Source organism: Canis lupus, chromosome 16, assembly GCF_003254725.2.
Source record: "Canis lupus dingo isolate Sandy chromosome 16, ASM325472v2, whole genome shotgun sequence".
NCBI classification, from domain to species: domain Eukaryota; kingdom Metazoa; phylum Chordata; class Mammalia; order Carnivora; family Canidae; genus Canis; species Canis lupus.
The window spans coordinates 46,941,474-46,960,239 of record NC_064258.1 but is presented as its reverse complement, the minus strand read 5'-3'; the positions used below and the strand labels follow the sequence as shown (position 1 = coordinate 46,960,239).

General features: G+C 39.0%; 1 protein-coding gene across 7 annotated transcripts in view; it reads left to right on the top strand.

The window, feature by feature from the left end:
* Nucleotides 1-18,503, top strand: part of PRIMPOL (primase and DNA directed polymerase) — a 58,830-nt gene extending 40,327 nt beyond the window's left edge. For 5 of the 7 annotated variants that reach the window (XM_025471823.3, XM_025471820.3, XM_025471822.3 and 2 more), the window contains 7 exons: nucleotides 6,499-6,661; nucleotides 8,744-8,829; nucleotides 10,829-10,918; nucleotides 11,189-11,297; nucleotides 14,690-14,772; nucleotides 14,851-14,897; nucleotides 17,428-18,503. In XM_025471823.3, coding sequence (XP_025327608.1) covers nucleotides 6,499-6,661; nucleotides 8,744-8,829; nucleotides 10,829-10,918; nucleotides 11,189-11,297; nucleotides 14,690-14,772; nucleotides 14,851-14,897; nucleotides 17,428-17,670 — 821 coding nt within the window. In that variant the 3' untranslated portion in view covers nucleotides 17,671-18,503. The remainder of the gene's footprint in view (nucleotides 1-6,498; nucleotides 6,662-8,743; nucleotides 8,830-10,828; nucleotides 10,919-11,188; nucleotides 11,298-14,689; nucleotides 14,773-14,850; nucleotides 14,898-17,427) is intronic. The other 2 variants (XM_025471824.3, XM_025471825.3) reach the window with 2 other exon arrangements.
* The last annotated feature ends 263 nt before the right edge of the window (nucleotides 18,504-18,766 follow it).

The following is an 18,766-nucleotide window of genomic DNA, read 5'->3' as shown; positions in this document are numbered from 1 at the left end:
AAATTTATTCCCAGATATTTTATTCTTTCCAATGCAATTGTAAATGGGATTTTTAAAAATACGATTGTTTCTTGATTTCTTTTTCTAATAGTCTGTTATTGGTTGTGTAGAAATGCAGCAGTTTTCTGTGTTGTTGATTTCGTATCCTTCAACTTGACTGAATTCACTCTAAAATTTTTTGGTGGAGTCTTTGGGGTTTTGTTCATATACATTTCTATACATATACATCTGCAGATAGTGACAGTTTCACATCTTCCTTTCCAATTTGGACGCCTTTTATTTCTTTTCTTGTCTATTGCTCTGGCTAGGACATCCAATACCATATTGATGAAAGTGATGAGAGCAGGCATTCTTGTCTGGTTCCTGATCTTAGAGGAAAACCTTTCAGCTTTCACCACTGAGTATAATGTTAGCTATGCATGTTTCACATATAGATTTTATTATGTTGAGGTGTGTTTCCTCTATGTTTACTTTGTTGAGAGTTATTAACCATAAGTGGTTGTTGAATTTTATCATATGCCTTTTCAGCATCTATTGAGATGATCATTTGATTTTTATAAAGCCACTTTGCTTTTATGAAAGACCCATATTAGTTTGGCAGCAGCTTTTTTTGTAAAAGGGAAAATCTTCTTTGGAATCTTTCAGTTAGTGAAAACAAATAGTAATATAGGTCTTTTGTAAAAGTAAAGTGTTGTAACATGAACTTCCAGAAAATGGGGGATACCTGTATGGTTGAATTTGGTTTGCTGTTATTTTGTTTTCTTATTTTGTTAGTTACTTTGTTGAGAACTTTTGCATATGTTCATCAAGGATATTAGCCTGTAATTTTCTTTCTTCTCTGTTTATTTTTGATGTCAGGGTAATCCTGGCCACGCAAAGTGAGTGTGGAAGGGTTCCTCCCTCTTCTGTTTTTGGGCATAATTTGAGGAGGAGGGTATTCTTCTTTAATGTTTAGTAGAATTCCTCTTTAAAGCTGTCTTTTCCTGGGTGTGTGTTTGTTGAGTGGTTTTTGATTACTGATTCAATCTCCTTACAAGTAATTGGTCAATTTTCTATTCATGATTCAGCCTTGGAAGGTTAGCTGTTTCTAGGAAGTTGTGAACCTGTTCAGGTTGCCCAGTTTGTTGGAGTACAATTGCTCAGTCTTTTTCTATGATCCTTTGTATTTCTGTCATGTCCTCTTTCATTTCTGACCTTATTTTAGTACTCTCTTTTTTCCCTTGTTGAGTCTAGCTACAGCTTTGTCAATTTTGTTTATGTTTTCAAGGAACCAACTCTTGCCTTCATTGATCTTTCCTGTTGTTTTTTAAAGTCTCCATTTCATTTCTTTATTTTTATTTATTAGAGAGAGAGAGAGAGAGAGAGAATGAATGAGCAGTGGGGAGGGGCAGAGGGAGAAGCAGATGTGGGACTTGATCTTAGGAGCCTGAGATCATGACCCGAGCCGAAGGCAGACGACTGAACCACCTGGGTGCCCCCATTTATTTCTGTTCTAATCTTTATTGTTTCCTTTCTTCTACTACATTTGGGTTTGCTCTTCTTTTTCTGGTTTCTTGAGGTGTCAAGTTGTTTGAGATTTTTCTTGTTTCTTGACATAGGTCTTTATCACTTAGAATTGCTTTTGCTGCATCCCATAGGTTTAAGTTTCTTGTATTTCTTTTTTTTTAATTATTTGTCTCTAGATATTTATCTTTTGATTCCTTTGTTGTTGTTGTTTTTAAAGATTTTATTTATTTATTAGAGAGAGAGAGAGAACATGTCAAAGAGGGAGAGCATACAGAGGGAGAGGGAGGAGCAGACTGCCCACTGAGCAGGGAGCTGGATGCAGGCCTCGATCCCCGGACCCTAGGATCGAGACCTGAGCTGAAGGCAGGCGCTTAACTGACTGAACCACCCAGGCGCCCCTCTTTTTGATTCCTTTGTGACCAATATTTTTTCAGTAGCCTGTTGTTTAATCTCCATATATTTGTTAATTTTCCAGTTTTCTTAGGATTGATTTCTAATTGTACGGTATTGGGGTCTAAAAGTTGCTTCATATGATTTCAGTCTCAAATTTGTTAAGCCTTATTTTGTGGCCTAATATATGATCTATGCTGGAGAATACTCCATATGCACTTGAGAAGAATGTATTCTGTTGCTTTTGAATGGAACGTTCTGTATATGTCTATTTCCATCTGGTCTAATGTGTTATTTAAGGTTGATGTTTCCTTGTTATTGATTTTCCGTCTGGATGATCTATCCATTGATGTAACTGGGGTACCGAAGTCCCCTACTATTGTATTTCTGTCTATTTCTGCCTTAGGTGTGTTAATATTTGATTTATATATTTAAGTGCTCCTATATTGGTGTCTAAATATTTACAAATGCTATATCCTCTTTTTGGATTGACCCTTTTTTCAATATGTAATGTTTCTTTTTGTCTCTTATTGTAGTCTTTGTGTTGAAGTAGTTTGACAGAAGTATAGCTACCTCAGCTTGCTTTTGGTTTACATTTGCGTGGGACATCTTTCTCCATTGCTTCCCTCTCAGTCTCTGTGTGTCCTTATGTCTGAAATGGGTCTTTTATCAGGAGCATATGGCTGGGTCTTGTTTTATTTTATCCTTTCATCTACTCTGTGTCTTTTGATTGGTGAACTTAGTCCACTTACCATAATTATTGATTAGTATGTACTTATAACTATTTTGTCTTTTTTTTTTTCCTGGCTGTTTTTTAATTCTTCTTTTTCTTTCTTATTTCTCTTCCTTTGTGGTTTGATGACTTTTTTTAGTGACATGCTTCCTTTCTCATTATCTTTTGTGTATCTACCATAGATGTTTGTGGCTACTATGAGGTTTACTGCGTAATGAATTACATTTGTAACAGTTTGTTTTACATTCATAACAGTTTAAGGATGACGCATTCTAAAGCTGTACATTTTTACACTCCACCCCTCTGTGGTTTACATTTTACATATCATATTTTACAACTTTTTATCTTGCATATCCCTTAGGTCATTATTGTAGCTGCAGTTATTTTTACTGCTTTTGTCTTTTATTTATTTTTATTTTTATTTTTTAATTTTTTTAAATGTATTTATGATGGTCACACAGAGAGAGAGAGAGAGAGAGAGGCAGAGACACAGGCAGAGGGAGAAGCAGGCTCCATGCACCGGGAGCCCGACGTGGGATTCGATCCCGGGTCTCTAGGATCGCGCCCTGGGCCAAAGGCAGGCGCTAAACCGCTAACGCCACCCAGGGATCCCTGCTTTTGTCTTTTAACATTTACACTAGCTTCACACTTGATTGATATACTCCTTTAATATATAGTTGCCTTTACCAGTGAGGTTTATACTTTTAGATGTCCCTATAACATTTCTTAATAAGACCGCTTTAGTGGTGATAAACTTTTCTATCTCTTGCTCGTCTGGAAAACTCTTTATCTGTCCTTTAATTATGAATGATAATTTGCCAGGTAGAGTATTCTTGGCTGAAAGTTTTTTTTCTTTCAGCACTTTGACTATATCATGCCACTCTCTCTGGCTTGCAGCATTTCTGCCAGATTTGTGCTCATAGTCATATGACAATGTAATTTTTTTCTTGCTGCCTTTAAGATTCTCTCTCTCTCTCTCTCTCTCTCTCTCAACTTTTGGCATTTTAATTATAATGTGTCTTGGTGTCAGTCTCTCTGTTGCATTTATTTCTTTGGAACTTACAGTTCTTCCTGGAACTGTCTTTCCTTCCTCAGGTTACTAAAGTTTTCAGTTACTATTACTATTTCTTCAAATAAGTTTCCCGGCCCTTTCTCCTTCTGAGATTCATATAATGGAAATGTTAGTCAGCTCGGTGTTGTCTCAGAAGGCCCTTAATCTGTCTTCACTTTGTTAATTCTCTTCTCTTTTTGCTGCTCTGTTGGGTGAAGTCCTCTGTCCTGCCTACGAGTTCATTGATCCTGCTCCCTTGAGTTTGCTGTTAAAACCCTGTTGTGTTTTTTTTTTTTTTTTTCAGATCAGTTTTTGTCTTTTTAGCCCTGTGACTTGTCTTTGCTGCTTTGTTATATTTTCTTTTTGTTGAAGTTCTTACTGTGTTCATCCATTCCTCTCCCAAGTTTGGAGTGCATCTTTATGACCATTACTTTGAACTCTTTATAAGATAAATTACTTATCTCCATTTCACTTAGGTTGTTTAAGAGTTTTATCTTATTTTGTTTGGAATGCAGTCCTCTGTTCATTTTGCTTGATTCTCTTTCTGCATTAGATGAAATAGTTTTACCTCCTAGTCTTGAAGGCTTGGCCTTGTGTAGGAGGTGAAACTTATCCTTCGACCCTATCCTAGCTCTTGGTTGGTTCTCAAACTTTTTAATTATCCAAGCAGCCTGTTTTATTGTTAATAGCTCCCAGTACTTCAGGGTCTGCCACAACCAGTTAATGTCCCAAAGGGGAGGATCTCATTCAGCACCTAGATTCAGGCTGATTGAAAGCCAGACCTTCAGGCAGCAGCTTTTGAAGAATGAAAATATATACAGTTGTATGGAAGCACAAGTATTAAGTCCCATGGACTGCCACAGCCAGGTAATTTGGAGGTGTCCCATGGGTGGTAGTCCATATATCAGAACCTGATGAACATATAAGCTCCTTTCTGAGAGATCCTGGTGTAGAAGGAGAGCTCAAAGATAGTGACCCCTGGCCTACATTCCCTGAGAGCAGCTCTGGAGCTTCTTGACATGTGCTGAACTTGAAGACTGTCCCTTAGGCCAAAGCTCTAGGACAAGCAGTTAGGCCTCTTTCCCAGAAAGGCTGGGGGGCAGAGGGAGCGAGGGAGGGTTCAGTGTGTCTATGTAGTCCCCTGGTAGTGGGTGCCATCAAAGAACTTTATGATTATTACAATCCCGTGAGCCCCAGGAACCAAAGCCACCTGGCCACCAGAGCCACGTGATTGAGGGTTATCCCCTAGGAGGCAGCCACAAAAGGCAGGGTACCAGATGTCAAAACTGGGACACAAGATGCATTTATAGGTTCCCCTCTGAGAGATGCTGATGCTGTGAAGCACAACAGAAGAGAAGATGAAAATAGTGCCTGCCCTCCCAAGGCCTCAGGAAAGGTTTCCAGTTAGCCCAGAGGGGTATGTTTAATTAGAAGCCTGTCCCAGCAGCTGCCCCTATGATGATAAGCTAGTAGGCCTCTTTTACAGAGAGACTGAGCTCCTGGGTCTGTTGCTTCTCGCTGTGCCTTCGGGACAGTTGCTGTTTGAGAACTCTTTAAAAAAAAAGAGAGAGAGGGATCCCTGGGTGGCGCAGCGGTTTGGCGCCTGCCTTTCACCCAGGGCGCGATCCTGGAGACCCGGGATCGAATCCCACGTCAGGCTCCCAGTGCATGGAGCCTGCTTCTCCCTCTGCCTGTGTCTCTGCCTCTCTCTCTCTCTCTCTCTCTGTGACTATCATAAATAAATAAAAATTGAAAAAAAAAAAGAGAGAGAGAGAGAACTCTTTCTCTATTGGTGACAGATCTATAGGACCCGTGAGTCTAAGTCCCACTGGCTACCAGCGCCAGAGCTCCCACACAGGGAAGTGCAGGATGTGTTTCAGTCGGTTCTCCATGCTGTGCCTGGGAGTGGTAATACCGAGAACTGTCTCTCCAGTTTTCACAGTCCTATGGACCCAGGAACACAAGCCTCCCCGGCCTTTAGAGCTAGGTGATCAAGGAGGGATCATCTGAAAAACAGACCACCAGATATAAAAACTGGGGCACCAGTGAGGCAGAGGGGGCATGCAGAGGTGGCACCCAGTGAGAAAGGGGGTGGAGGGGAGAGAAAAAAGAAAAAGAGGAAAGATGGTGTCCGCCGGCTGTAGAGAGGCAGAGAAGATAGCACCCACCACTCCATCTCTGGAGAGCATCCCTCAGTCCAACGCTTTGAAGTTTGGAAATGAGTCTCTTTCAGATAAAGTCTGGGCACTTTCAAAGGCTGCTTCTGCACCAGGCCTTGGGGTGAGTGAGTGGGCACACAAGCCCTTAAGAGCCCTTCCTCAGTTTACCATAGCCCTGCAGGTCTCCGAGGCCCCAGCCCAGTTGGTCTTCAAAGCCAGATGTTTCTGGGGCTCATCTCTTAGGTGCAGGTCTTAAAAGTTGGGGTAATAATGTGAGGTATGAATCCTTTGCCTTTCAGGGAGAGACTCAGGGTTTTGAGTTCCCTCCCAGTTGTAAGTTGTACTGTGGGGTGGGGCTCATGGTGAGATTGTATCTCAGCCTTTCCTACCTGCTTTGATGTGGTTTCCGTCTCATTTGGTGAACGAGTCAATCTGCCAGGCCTTAGGTTTTTATCAGAGGGAATCATTCCAAATATAGCTATAGATTTGATGTGTTCACATGAGGGGGGGGGGGTTCAAGATCTCCCTACATTGCCACCTTGAACCAGAACCAATTGTTTCTCTAGTAATGCTATATACAACATTAATTTAATATTTGCTGACTATAAAAACAAGTCACTGAAAATGTGCATTCATAATTGTTTTATTTTTGACAATAGGAGTTTATACAAGAAATAGAAACTTTCGGCTGTATAAATCATCGAAGATAGGAAAGCATGTGGCTTTGGAGATTGCTGAAGATAATAAATTTTTTCCTAAACAGTCCAAGAATATTTCTGAAGAAAATCAGTATTTCCTATCTTCTTTGGTCAGCAATGTCAGGTATATAGCACCAGAATCAAACTGTTATGTATTCGTGGATGCTTATTAAACAGCGAATGGCATTGTATATAGTACTAAAATGTGAATTGTGTGAATTCATCCTAACTTAAGAAAATGAAAGTTCTTAAAATTCTAGGTTAACTTTTTTTTTTTTTTTTAAGATTTTATTTATTCACTCATGAGAGACACACGGAGAGAGAGAGAGGGAGAGGGAGAGAGAGAGGCAGAGACACAGGCAGAGGGAGAAGCAGGCTCCACGCAGGGGCCCGACATGGGACTCAATCCCGGTCTCCAGAATAATGCCCCGGGCCGAAGGCAGGCACTTAACGCTGAGCCACCCAGGGATCCCCTAACTGTTTTTTTATAAGAAAGAAAACTCAAATGACTTGTATTCCGTTTGGAAATAGAGTTACAATTAATACCTACTTTTCGTATATGCACATTCATACATATAATTTACATACCCCTTCATTCAAAGAATATTTTGTGAGATCATTGTTATATGATTATGTTAGTTGTTGTATCCACTCAACATTATATCATGAATATCTGCCAAGGTGATAATCTGCAACAGTTAGTTGTAGTTAAAACTTTTAATGCCTATATAGTTTTCCATTATACTGATAAATTCTGTAATTTATTGTCAGTTTTGTTGTTGAACACTTAAGTTGCCACATTTTGGTCATTTTCTTTTTTTTTTTTTTTTTTTTTGGTCATTTTCAAAAAGTGTGAAAGACAGCTTTCAACAGAACTGTTTACTTTCATTTCCCTGTATTCTGGGCAGCGTTTTTTGTTGGTTCAAACAAGCCATGTGTTTATCCTTCAGACTAAATTGCCATGCTAAATTAACTTGCTCTACTTTGCCTTCCTTAGATATAGTTGTCAGGAGAAATCCCTTAGAAATCCTTTTTTTTTTTTTTTTTTTTTTTTAGATTTTATTTATTTATTCATGAGAGGCAGAAACACAGGCAGAGGGATAAGCTGGCTCTCTGCGGGGAGCCCGATGCAGGACTTGATCCCAGGACCCCGGGATTACACTGAACCAAAGGCAGACGCTCAACCACTGAGCTACCCAGGAGTACCTCCAAATAAATACATTTTAACAAAACATTTAAAATACTTTGCTTGGAGGGGAATTTGTGTCCAGATGTCCACTTGACAGCAGTTCCCCAGGAGGGTGGGAAGATAAGTTGTTTCTCTTCATATATTTCTGGACTGAGTTCTTACATAACATTTTTCAGAAGTAACATCAGTCTTACTTTCCTTTCCTTTAAAATGGAAATGTATTAACTCCTATCTTAGGGAGTTGTGAGGATTAAGTGAGGTAAATCTGTACGCATAAAATTACTCAACCATGCCTGGCACATAGTATCTGCTCATTAAATGTTAGTTGTTAGTGGTAGCAGTGTCTGCGATTCTGGAAGCGCTGTGGGAGTGGTGTGAAAATTGTATGACAGTTGCTGCTCACTGTTGTTGCCACAAGAATGGGATCTTACGTTGTCTTGTGTGGGAAAAGCACCATGGCCTGAAATCAACCTCTTATTACCAAAATCCATTTCCTTTGTGGTTTCAGTATTAATTCCACAGAAATGGAGAATTCTACTGAATAGGGTTTCCTTAAGTTTCTTTTGTGTGTCCGAGTAAGTATCACGTGTAGTTCTTCCTGAAACGAAGGTTAAAGTTTTTATGGTTATGAATATGTCTTCAGCTAATTTTAACTCATTTTTCCCTTGCTCTCATCTCTCCTTCCTTCTTTTTACCCTCCTCTTATTCACATTTTTCAAATCATTGTAATAAAAATTTCAAAGGCTCTGTACGTTTGAAGCATAGAATTATATACTTCATTTTGTGGCTTCAGTGGTCCCAGAGTCCTCTGATTCACACTGCAGTTGAAGAAAGTATTTTAAATGATCACCAGACTATGATTAGGATTGGATTTTATAGGCAAATGTGACTTAATTATCCAGAACAATTAGCTGGATTTTAATGTGGGACTATTTGAAATTCAGTTTCCTTTCTGTAGCAATATATCTTTGATTCTTACATAATGTTACTTTGTTTTCTTTCACATATTTTCTTCAGATTCTCAGATACTTTACGAATTCTGACATGCGACACATTTCAGAGTAAACAAAAACGAGTTGAACATTTTAGTACCAGCACCAAAGGTAATTTTAATAAAACAATTTCCTGTGAATATTTAAGGATATAAGTCTATTTCGCCTTTAAAAATCTTAAATTTTCAGGATTCATATCTACTGATCCTTTTTTTTTTTTAATTTTTATTTATTTATGATAGTCACAGAGAGAGAGAGAGAGAGGCAGAGACACAGGCAGAGGGAGAAGCAGGCTCCATGCACCGGGAGCCCGATGTGGGATTCGATCCCAGGTCTCCAGGATCGCGCCCTGGGCCAAAGGCAGGCGCCAAACCGCTGCGCCACCCAGGGATCCCTCTACTGATCCTTTAAAACAACTTAGTTTCTATCCAAAATGGAAACCGTGTAAATAAAAGATGCTTTTTAAAGTGTATTCACTAATTTTCATTATATGGTGATTTGGGGGGAAAAAGAACCCACAAGAAAATAGAGTAGATTGTTTGTAGAAAGAAACCCCCATTTTAAAAGAGAATACTAAAGGTTCTCTTCCCCTCGGTCCACAATCAAAGATGGGCAGACACTGTTTGTTTCCACTGAACCCAGAGGAGCTTTCCATGTATTCCCTCATTTTTTTAATGGCTGCATAGTTTTTTCATGAAACATGTATGTTCTTCAGTCTTATATTGAAAAGCTTATAGGCTTTTTCTAAGATCCCATACATTAACACTCCAGTAAATATTTTTATACACATTTTTTAGGTTATCATTATTTATAATAGCAAAACACTGGAAACAATCTAAATGTACAACAGTAGAGGATTGGTTACATATTATAACATACTCTGTAGACATTTAATTTAAATTTACAGAGCCACTATAAAATTGAAAATGTCCGCTTATAATGTTAAGATAAAAAGTGGACTCTAAAATTATTTGGGAGGTGTGATCACAGGTCCATTAAAAATGTGGATAACATTTTCTTAAGCTTATTTTCTTCTAGTTGTTCAACAGTTATTTCTCGACATTGATTTGGAGTTCATTTCTCTCCTCTCTACTTCAATATATTTTCCAAAGTTTCTTCAATTATGTGCATTACTCTTAGAAATATAAGAGTTATTTTAAGAAAAGTAGATAATTTTGTTTTAAAAAATTAAATATCTTAAGTAAATTATTGTAAATTAGTAGAGTCTTAAATATAAAATATAACCGAATTGTCAGAGTCCTACAGCTAAAGATCATGGGAGAACACATGTGTTGTGAACTAGTGGAGTTTGGTACTAACTGCAGTGTGGAGAATTCCTACCTTGGGGAACTGGGGGGCATCTCAGTGAAAGGGTATTAGAAAAGCTTTACTATAGGATGCAGGCTTGAGTTAGGTGCTTTCAAGAAGTGTCCAAGTAGGCATGGATTTGTTTTGAATTGGGTCTGTCAGAAACAATTCTATGATTGAGCATCTTCATAAATTGTATCTAGAAGGAAGGTGGACTACAGTGAGTCTAAAGCTATAATTGATAAAGAAGCAGCAGTTACTCATATGAGATAAGATGGGAGGTATTGGTCATTTTTGCAATTTGGAAAATGTTTGTGTGTGTGTGTATGTGTGTGTGTGTGTGTTCAGACATTATTACAGAATGGTCTTGTTTTTGTCAGGAGCCATCCTGGCCATAGAGTGGTCTTTATCTGATGTTGAAATTCTGTGAAATAATTTATGATTGGCAAAAAAGCACCAGGTGTGAGTGCTCAGCCTGCTCGTGAGCACACCAATGCGTAGCTGATAGTAGGAGGCCAGCTCCTGGGTGTAAGGGGTTGCTTTTCTCTTCATCAATGTGAAGAAAGCAGTTGAAATGATTATAGGTGCTTCTTATGAAAATTAGTTAACATTTGACTGAATTGAGAGGTTTGAATTTTCCATGCTTATTTGTAGGGCCAGCAAGAACCCAAGGCTTCCTAAAAGCCATGGGAACCAAAGCGCTGCAGGAACTCCAAAACCCATAATAGTACTAAAGAACAGCTTAAATTTTACCTCTTCAACTTTTAGCCACTGTAATTATTAATTTTTCTCTCTGTTGCAGCAGAAAACATTGAAGGTTTCCATTGTTCACCCTACCCTGAGGTTGATCGATTTGTTCTTTCTTTGGTGAATAAGAATGGCATTCAAGGAGGTAAAGATAATCCTATTCTTTATTCACTGCAATATGACAGTTTTTTTTAAGATTTTTTTTATACATTCATAATAGACACGGGGGTGGGGGAGAGGGTCAGAGACACAGGCAGAGGGAGAAGCAGGCTCCATGCCAGGAGCCCGACGCGGGACTCGATCCTGGGACTCCAGGACCACACACTGGCCCAAAGGCAGGCGCTAAACCACTGAGCCACCCAGGGATCCCCATGGCAGAGTTTTAATACCTTCAGAAACATTATTTGCATTTTAGGAATTCGGCGTTGGAGCTACTTTTTCCCAGAAGAATTACTGGTCTATGATATCTGTAAATACCGCTGGTGCGAAAACATTGGAAGAGCCCACAAGAGCAATAATATCATGTAAGTAGTATTTTTACTAACAAGCTCTATGTATTTAATCAATATTACCTTAAATGTTTATAATTTTTATAGTTGAGAATATGATTTTGTTTTTATAATAAATTCAGTTATATCAAATACCATATTTATGTTTTACAGTATTGAATTTGACTATCTTAATTATCACCTTTACTTGTACTTTATTTGGTAAAATAATCCCATAGTATAATCTCGAGAAGAGAAAGGTAGACATGAGCAGGCCTAGGAAGAGATTAGAGACAGACAGGTGAGCAAAGAAACGAAGTGTCTCCCTCATCTGCTGCTGTTAGTCCTCAACATCTAATGAGTATAAGTTGAAAATGAGCAAACGTGGGTGAAAAGGAAATTATTCAGTGCCAAGAGTTGGAGTGAAGGTTAACATGTTCAGGACAAAGAATGATATTGAATGTTTGCTGTATATGCAGGTCCTGTTTTCAGAGTTTTCCTTAAAATCCCCCGGGAGGGACGCCTGGGTGGCTCAGCGATTTAGTGCCCGCCTTCCGCTCAGGTTGTGATCCTGGGGTCCTGGGATCCAGTCCCCCATCAGGCTTCCTGCAGGGAGCCTGCTTCTCCCTCTGCCCATGTCTCTGCCTCACTCTGTATGTCTCTCATGAATAAATACATAAAACCTTTCAAAAAAAAATAAAAAAATAAAATCCCCCGGGTGAAAGGAGAGGAAGTGAAGGAGGAAATAGAATTTTAGACAAGGGTATGCTTAGAATAGGGAAAAGACAAAAACCCAGTAGTTATCAGTTTTGATATGGGTAATTTTGCCATGTTTTATATTTAGTATCGAAGCTGAGACTTCTGTGTATCAGGTGTATACATGTGTGCCAGACATGAGAGAAGATCAGGAAGCTTCGTTACAAAGCTGGAAACATGTTGGGTAGCACCATTCAGTGCTGTCCTTCTGTATGTAGGTTAGCTCAGTTTAAAAATAAGATATATGCTCAATACCTAAAAGCTGTCACATAGAAGGAAAAGATCACCCACAGGCCCAGAACCAGTGATAACTATGTTATGACCTTGGTATATCTTTCTAGTCTGTTATCCTCTGCAAGTCATTATCATAAGATGATCCTCTGTTAACTTTTGAGATTCTCAGGTTGCGGCATAACTTCTTTCTGAAGGACCACCAGCTTATATTTTGAATCCATAACCTCTTCTTTTTCTTAACTATGAAATAACCATACAGGGCTCAGTGGTTGAGCACCTGCCTTTGGCTCAGGGCGTGATCCCGGATTCCTGCATCAGGCTCCTTGCATGGAGCCTGCTTCTTGCTTCGCCTCCCTCTGCCTATGTCTCTGCCTCTCTTACTGTGTCTCTCGTGAATAAATAAGTGAAATCTTTAAAAAATAAAAAAAAATTAAATAAAAACATTTGTTTGGCCAATCTGCTGGTATAAAATGATATTGTGGTTTTCGTCTGAATTTACCTGATTACTAGTGAACATGAGGACTGGATCGTCAAACCATACTCCCACGAGACAGAGATCTTACCTAGGGTCAGGGTTTACTAATACTTTTAAAGATTCAAGGAATCAAAAGGCACAGATGCTAAGGATCACTGTGTTTCCCGAGAAAGACGTGAATTCTCTTCCTGGCCTGGGGACAGTCCGGTGTACAGCTGGGGAACTGCAGCATTGGGGTGTTTATTAGGATTGCTCAGATTCTCTGTCACTTTTTAGATTTGCTTAGTTTGGTATCTTTTTACTGTATTTTGTTTTACCAAAATTTTTAAAAATTTTATTTATTTATTCATGAGAGACACAGGCAGAGGGAGAAGCAGGCTCCATGCAGGGAGCTTGATGTGGGACTCAATCCCAGGATCACTCCCTGAGCTAAAGGCAGATGCTCAACCACTGAGCCGCCCAGGTGTCCCTTTACCAAAATTTTTAATGTTACTGGCAGAAATTATTCCTGATATTCCTAAGTTTTTAGTATATTCTGTATTTGTAGTTACGTCTGCACTTAATTTCTAATAACATTTGTGTCTTTACCTTATTTTTTGATCAATCTTGCCAGAATTGTGTTAGTTTTCACATTTGGGCCTTGTTGATTCTTTTGAATTTTTGTTTTTATTACTTCCTGCCTTTTATTTTATTAGGGCTTATTCTATTGTTCATTTCCCAAGTTAGTTACTTACTGGTCTTTAGCCTTTTTGTTTTGTTTTGTTTTTTGTAAATAAGCCTTTAGGATTCTAAATTTCTCTACAAAGATTGCGTTAGTTCTATTTTACATTTTAATATATATTTTCAATTCCAAACATTTTCTGATTTCCATCATGATTTTTCTTTGAGTAGTTGGTTATTTAGAAATGTTTTTCATTTCCAAGTTATGGGTTTCTATTAGCTAATTTTCTGTTACTCTTTTTAAGATTTTACTTATTTGAGAGAGTGAGTACACAAGTAGGGGGAGGAGCAGAGAGAGAAGGACAAGCAGATTCCACACTGAGCGTGGAGCCTGATGGGCTCAATCCCACAACCCTGAGGTCATGACCCAATTCTATACCAAGAGTCAGATGCTTAACCAACTGAACCACAGGTGCCCCTCTGTTACTTATTTCTAAATAATTTGCCTTTTGGTCAGAGATGTGTAAATATTTTTAAATTTAATAAGATTGACATGGTACCTAGCATAGTCAGTTTTTATAATTGTTTTGTATGTGATTGTAAAGAACTGCTTCTAATGAACTGAGGCAGTGTTCAAATATGCCTATTATATCAAACTTGTAAATTGCTTTTAATTTTATTAAAAACTGCTTTTTTGTCATTCAGATTTTATGTACCCTTAACTGAATTTTTTGATTATTTTTGTCAATTACTAAAATAATGTTTTTTAAAATCTTGATTTATTGTAGATGAGTGGTTTATCCTTGGGAGTCCTGTCAGTTTTGCTTACACATTTTGAAGCTGTTTTATTTGGTGGGTACGGGTCAGGCAGTAGGTCTTCTCGTGAGGAACATTAGTCAGTGTGTATTTTTTTGCCCAAAAGTCCATTTCGTGTGCTATTTTAACAACTACGGTTTTCTTTTCATTGGCGTATATATATATTTTTTAAAGATTTTATTTATTCATGAGAAACACAGAGAGACAGGCAGAGACACAGACAGAGGGAGAAGCAGGCTCCATGCAGAGAGCCTGATGCAGGACTCGATCCTAGGATCACACCCTGTGCCGAAGGCAGGCACTAAACCGCTGAGCCACCCAGGGATCCTCCATTGGTGTATATTTATTTCCATCCTTTTACTTTTTATCTTATCTCCATCTTGAAGTCTTAGGCACATCTCTGATAAGCAGCATGTAGAGAAATTTTGTTTTCCATCCAGTCTAGATACTAAGTAATAACTTTTTCCTTTTTTTTTTCAATGTAAAGGATTTTGGTTGATCTGAAAAATGAAGTTTGGTATCAAAAATGTCACGACCCCGTATGTAAAGCAGAAAACTTCAAATCGGACTGTGAGTTATTAATTTTTACATGTACACTGTGAAAACTGGGTATCTACATAAAACAGTAAAACCGTTTCTCTTGTTTAGGTTTTCCTTTACCTGCCGAAGTCTGTCTCCTGTTCCTGTTCAAAGAGGTAAGCGTGGGTTTGAGTTTCTCAGTCTGACAGCATCAATGAGCTCGAGTAGTATCTAGATGTGTCCAGAGGGTCGGTTACAAATAGTAAATCTGAAAGCAGCTCAGCTGCCTCAATATGTTAAGAAATGTAAACTAAAACAGCTAAAAGACCACTTGGCTGAACAGGGTGGTAAAAACTGAAGGGTGGTAAAGATCAACAACATTGACAAAAACATAAAGAGGTGCTCTCTTAAATTGTGAAGCCTAATTCCTGTCATTTTTATGGATACCAGTTGGTGATATGTACTGGTGAAAACATTTGTGATAGTCGAAGTAGGAAAAAAAGCCTATAAAGTAGAATATATACTTTAAAAATACACACACGAGCACATATAAACAGAAATCCTGGAAGATTCGCACCAAAACACTCACATCAGTTGTCCCTGACTGGTCAAATTCTAGGGGAAGACGAGTTTATCCTCTTTGGCTTTTCATGTATTTCCTAATTTTTTTCCTCAGCGAATGTGATTTGGGTAAATGAAAGTCTCTAAAAGGACAGTGTTAAAAAAAAAAAAAAAAGGACAGTGTTAAGGTGGCAATGTGGGACTATCTACCAAAAATTAGAATGCATACACCCGTTTTTTGTTTTTTTTTAAGATTTTATTTATTTATTCATGGGGTGGGGGGGCAGAGACACAGGCAGAGGGAGAAGCAGGCTCCATGCAGGGAGCCCGGTGTGGGATTCGATCCTGGGACTCCAGCATCACACCCTGGGCCAAAGGCAGGCGCTAAACTGCTAAGCCACCCAGGGATCCCCCGTATACACCCTTTGACATAATTCTACCTCTAGAAATTCTTCTTACGGATAGTTGTTGAAAGAACCACAAAGAAGAGTATTTTGGTACACTTTGTAAAGCAAAAATGAGTAACTTGTTACCCGTCTGGGAGTGGTTACACGGGTGTTCATACAGTTTCTTGCACAGCAGTGGCGGCATGTGGGTGCACACTCCCCATGTGTGCTGACACGACACGGCCACCACCGCACACCCCTAAATGCGAGCGTGTACCGAAGAGTGTTTCAGGGGGAGGTGTACTGATCCGTGTTTGTTGGTAGTATCATTGTGATGCATGTTTATGGTTTCAGTGGATTTTTTAGTTATTTTTTCTGCTTCTCCAGTAATACCTCAAAAATGCCAAGTTGAGAGTATTTTGTGGTCCATAGTATTACTACCACTTGGATAGAACCTTTTTTAATTTTCTAAAACAGGAAATTAGTAAAAGATGGAACAGTATAATGAATACCTATGTACCCATCACTTTGTTGTAACAGTTGATATTTTGTCATTTCTGCTTCCTCTGGCTTTTTCGCTTTTAGTATTTTAAAATGAATTCCCAATCAGTGTTAGGTCCCTGTGTTTCTGTACCATTAATCATCTGAGTTTTTTTAAAAACATTTCTATTAATTTTCCTTTTCCATATAAAAATGTTGCCCAAGGACAGTGAGCTCTCCTCTCCCCGAAATTTGCCATCATTACCACTCGGCACATTTGTTTCCTCCCGCAGCTGTGCGTGTGCACGCTTTTACCATTGATGATTTTTGGTCTCCATCCATTCAGGCTGCTCTAACAGAGTTCCCCACACTGGATGGCTTATAAACCACGGAAGTGTCTCTCACGGTTCTGGAGGCTGGAAGTCTGAGCTCAAGACCCTGGCAGATTCGGTGTCTGGTGGGCTCTGCGTCATAGCTGTCTTCCCGCAGAGCTCTCTGGGGTCCAGTTTGTAAGGTTACTGATCCCAGTCAGGATGGCTGGGACCCTCAAGACCTAATCACCTCCCAAAGGCCTCCCTCCTATTACCATGACCTTGGGGGTTAGGATCTCAGCCTAGGAATTTGGGGTAACATATTCGGTCCCTAACGTATCTCTTGAGAGGGATCTACAGCCATCAGAACCCTGCACCTCTCCACAGTTAAGCATGTAGCTAGAGAATCAGGATATTTCCAAAAGAGTACAGTAACATTTTTAAATTCAGGAAATTTAATGTTGATGCAATACTGTTAGCTAATAATACAGAGCCACACTCCTATCCTGACATTTGTCTCAACCGTTTATAAGTTTTTAAAATTTATGTTAATTCTTAAAATACTTCATAAATAGGAAAATCAGTCTTTTTAAGGTAGCAGATATATTTTCCAGCTTGCCCGCAGCTGGACTATCTACTTTTTAAAAAATTCAGTCTGCCATTTCTCTAGCCTCATCTGTGTATATTGAAAAGGACGAGCCACCGGCAAGGGTGGCATTTGCAGATTTAGTTTCAAGTGTCTGAGCTACGGTGGCAACCACATTTGAGTTAAGGAACTCCTTCCCGTGGCGGCTGTAGTGGAGACAGTATCATCCAGCACATTGATTTTGGTGTCTGTTCAGGAACCAGTCTTCTACTTAATACCCTCATTTAACATAGACTATGGAGTGAAAGCATCACATCTTCTCCTTACTAACCTGTGTTTTTTCCCCATCGCCCTCTCCCCTCCTTTCCCCTTCCAACTAAAGGAAGAAGAGTTCACAGTAGCTGGAACGATGAACAGTGAAACCCAGAATCCTAAGCTACCGTCAGGTGTGTCGTCAGGAGCCGCTTCCGACGCTGCCTGGGATGACAGCATTGATGAGACTGACTTTGTGGAAGCTACTGAAGATGCTGAACTAGCCGAAGCTGCCGAGAATGTTCTTCTCAGCTACTCTGGGGGAGTGGATGAAATTCCTGATGAACTGATCATGCAGGTATTACAAGAGTAGCTCGTTAACTGTGGACTCTCACGTAACCGGCTGTGATCTGGCCTGAAAACGGTTTAACAACCTAAATGTATTAAGTTATAGCACTTTGCTTCTCAATCCTTGTTTTTTACAGAACTAAGCCCATTTTATTGAAGGTTAGCTTAGAAATCTTACTGATTGACCAGAGTTGGTCTATGTTCATATCAGCTTAATTTTGTAATGTCTATTTAGAGGCTAAAACTCTTACCTTACTAAACATTTTTTAATTGAAGTGTAACTGACATACTGTATCCTATTCAGGTGTATATCCTGGTGAGTCGAAATCTTTATACTTTACAAAGTGACCCCCATGGTAAGTCTGGTTACCATCTGTCACTGCACCATGTTAGTACAGTATTACTATTTCCTGTGCTGTATATTACATCCTCATGACTTATTTTATAACCAGAAGTTTGTATGTCTTAATCATTTTCACCTATTTCACTGCCCCCCCCCCCCACAGCCCCTCTTCCCTCTGTAACCAACAATTTCTTGTATCTAGGAGTCTATTTCTGTTGGGTTATTTTATTTTTTCATTTTTTTTAAATATCAATTCGTAGCCAACATTAGTTTCAAATGTTGTGTTTGGTTTTTGAGATTCCACATGCAAGTGAAGTCATGGACTTTTTTGACTTCTCTCAGCACAATATCCTCTAGGTCCATCCGTGTTGTTACAAATATCAAGTTGTTATTCTTTTGTACGGCTGAGTAATATTCCTGGGTGTGTCTGTGTACACATTTTCTTTATTCGTCTGTCACTGGACACTTGGGTTGCTTCCATATCTTAGCTGCTTCAATAAACAACAATGCTTACATTCCTTTGAATTAGCGTTTTCATTTTCTTCAGGTACATACCCAGAAGTGGAATTCCTGGATCATAGAGTAGTTCTATTTTTTCTTTTTTTTTCCCCTTTAAAATATTATTTTTGTTGTTTTTACTTTTTGTATATTTTTTATTGGAGTTCGATTTGCCAACATTACAGTATAACACCTGGTGCTCATCCCATCCAGTGCCCCCCTCAGTGCCCATCACCCAGTCACACTACCCACCTGCCCTTCTATTTTAAGTTTCTGAGGC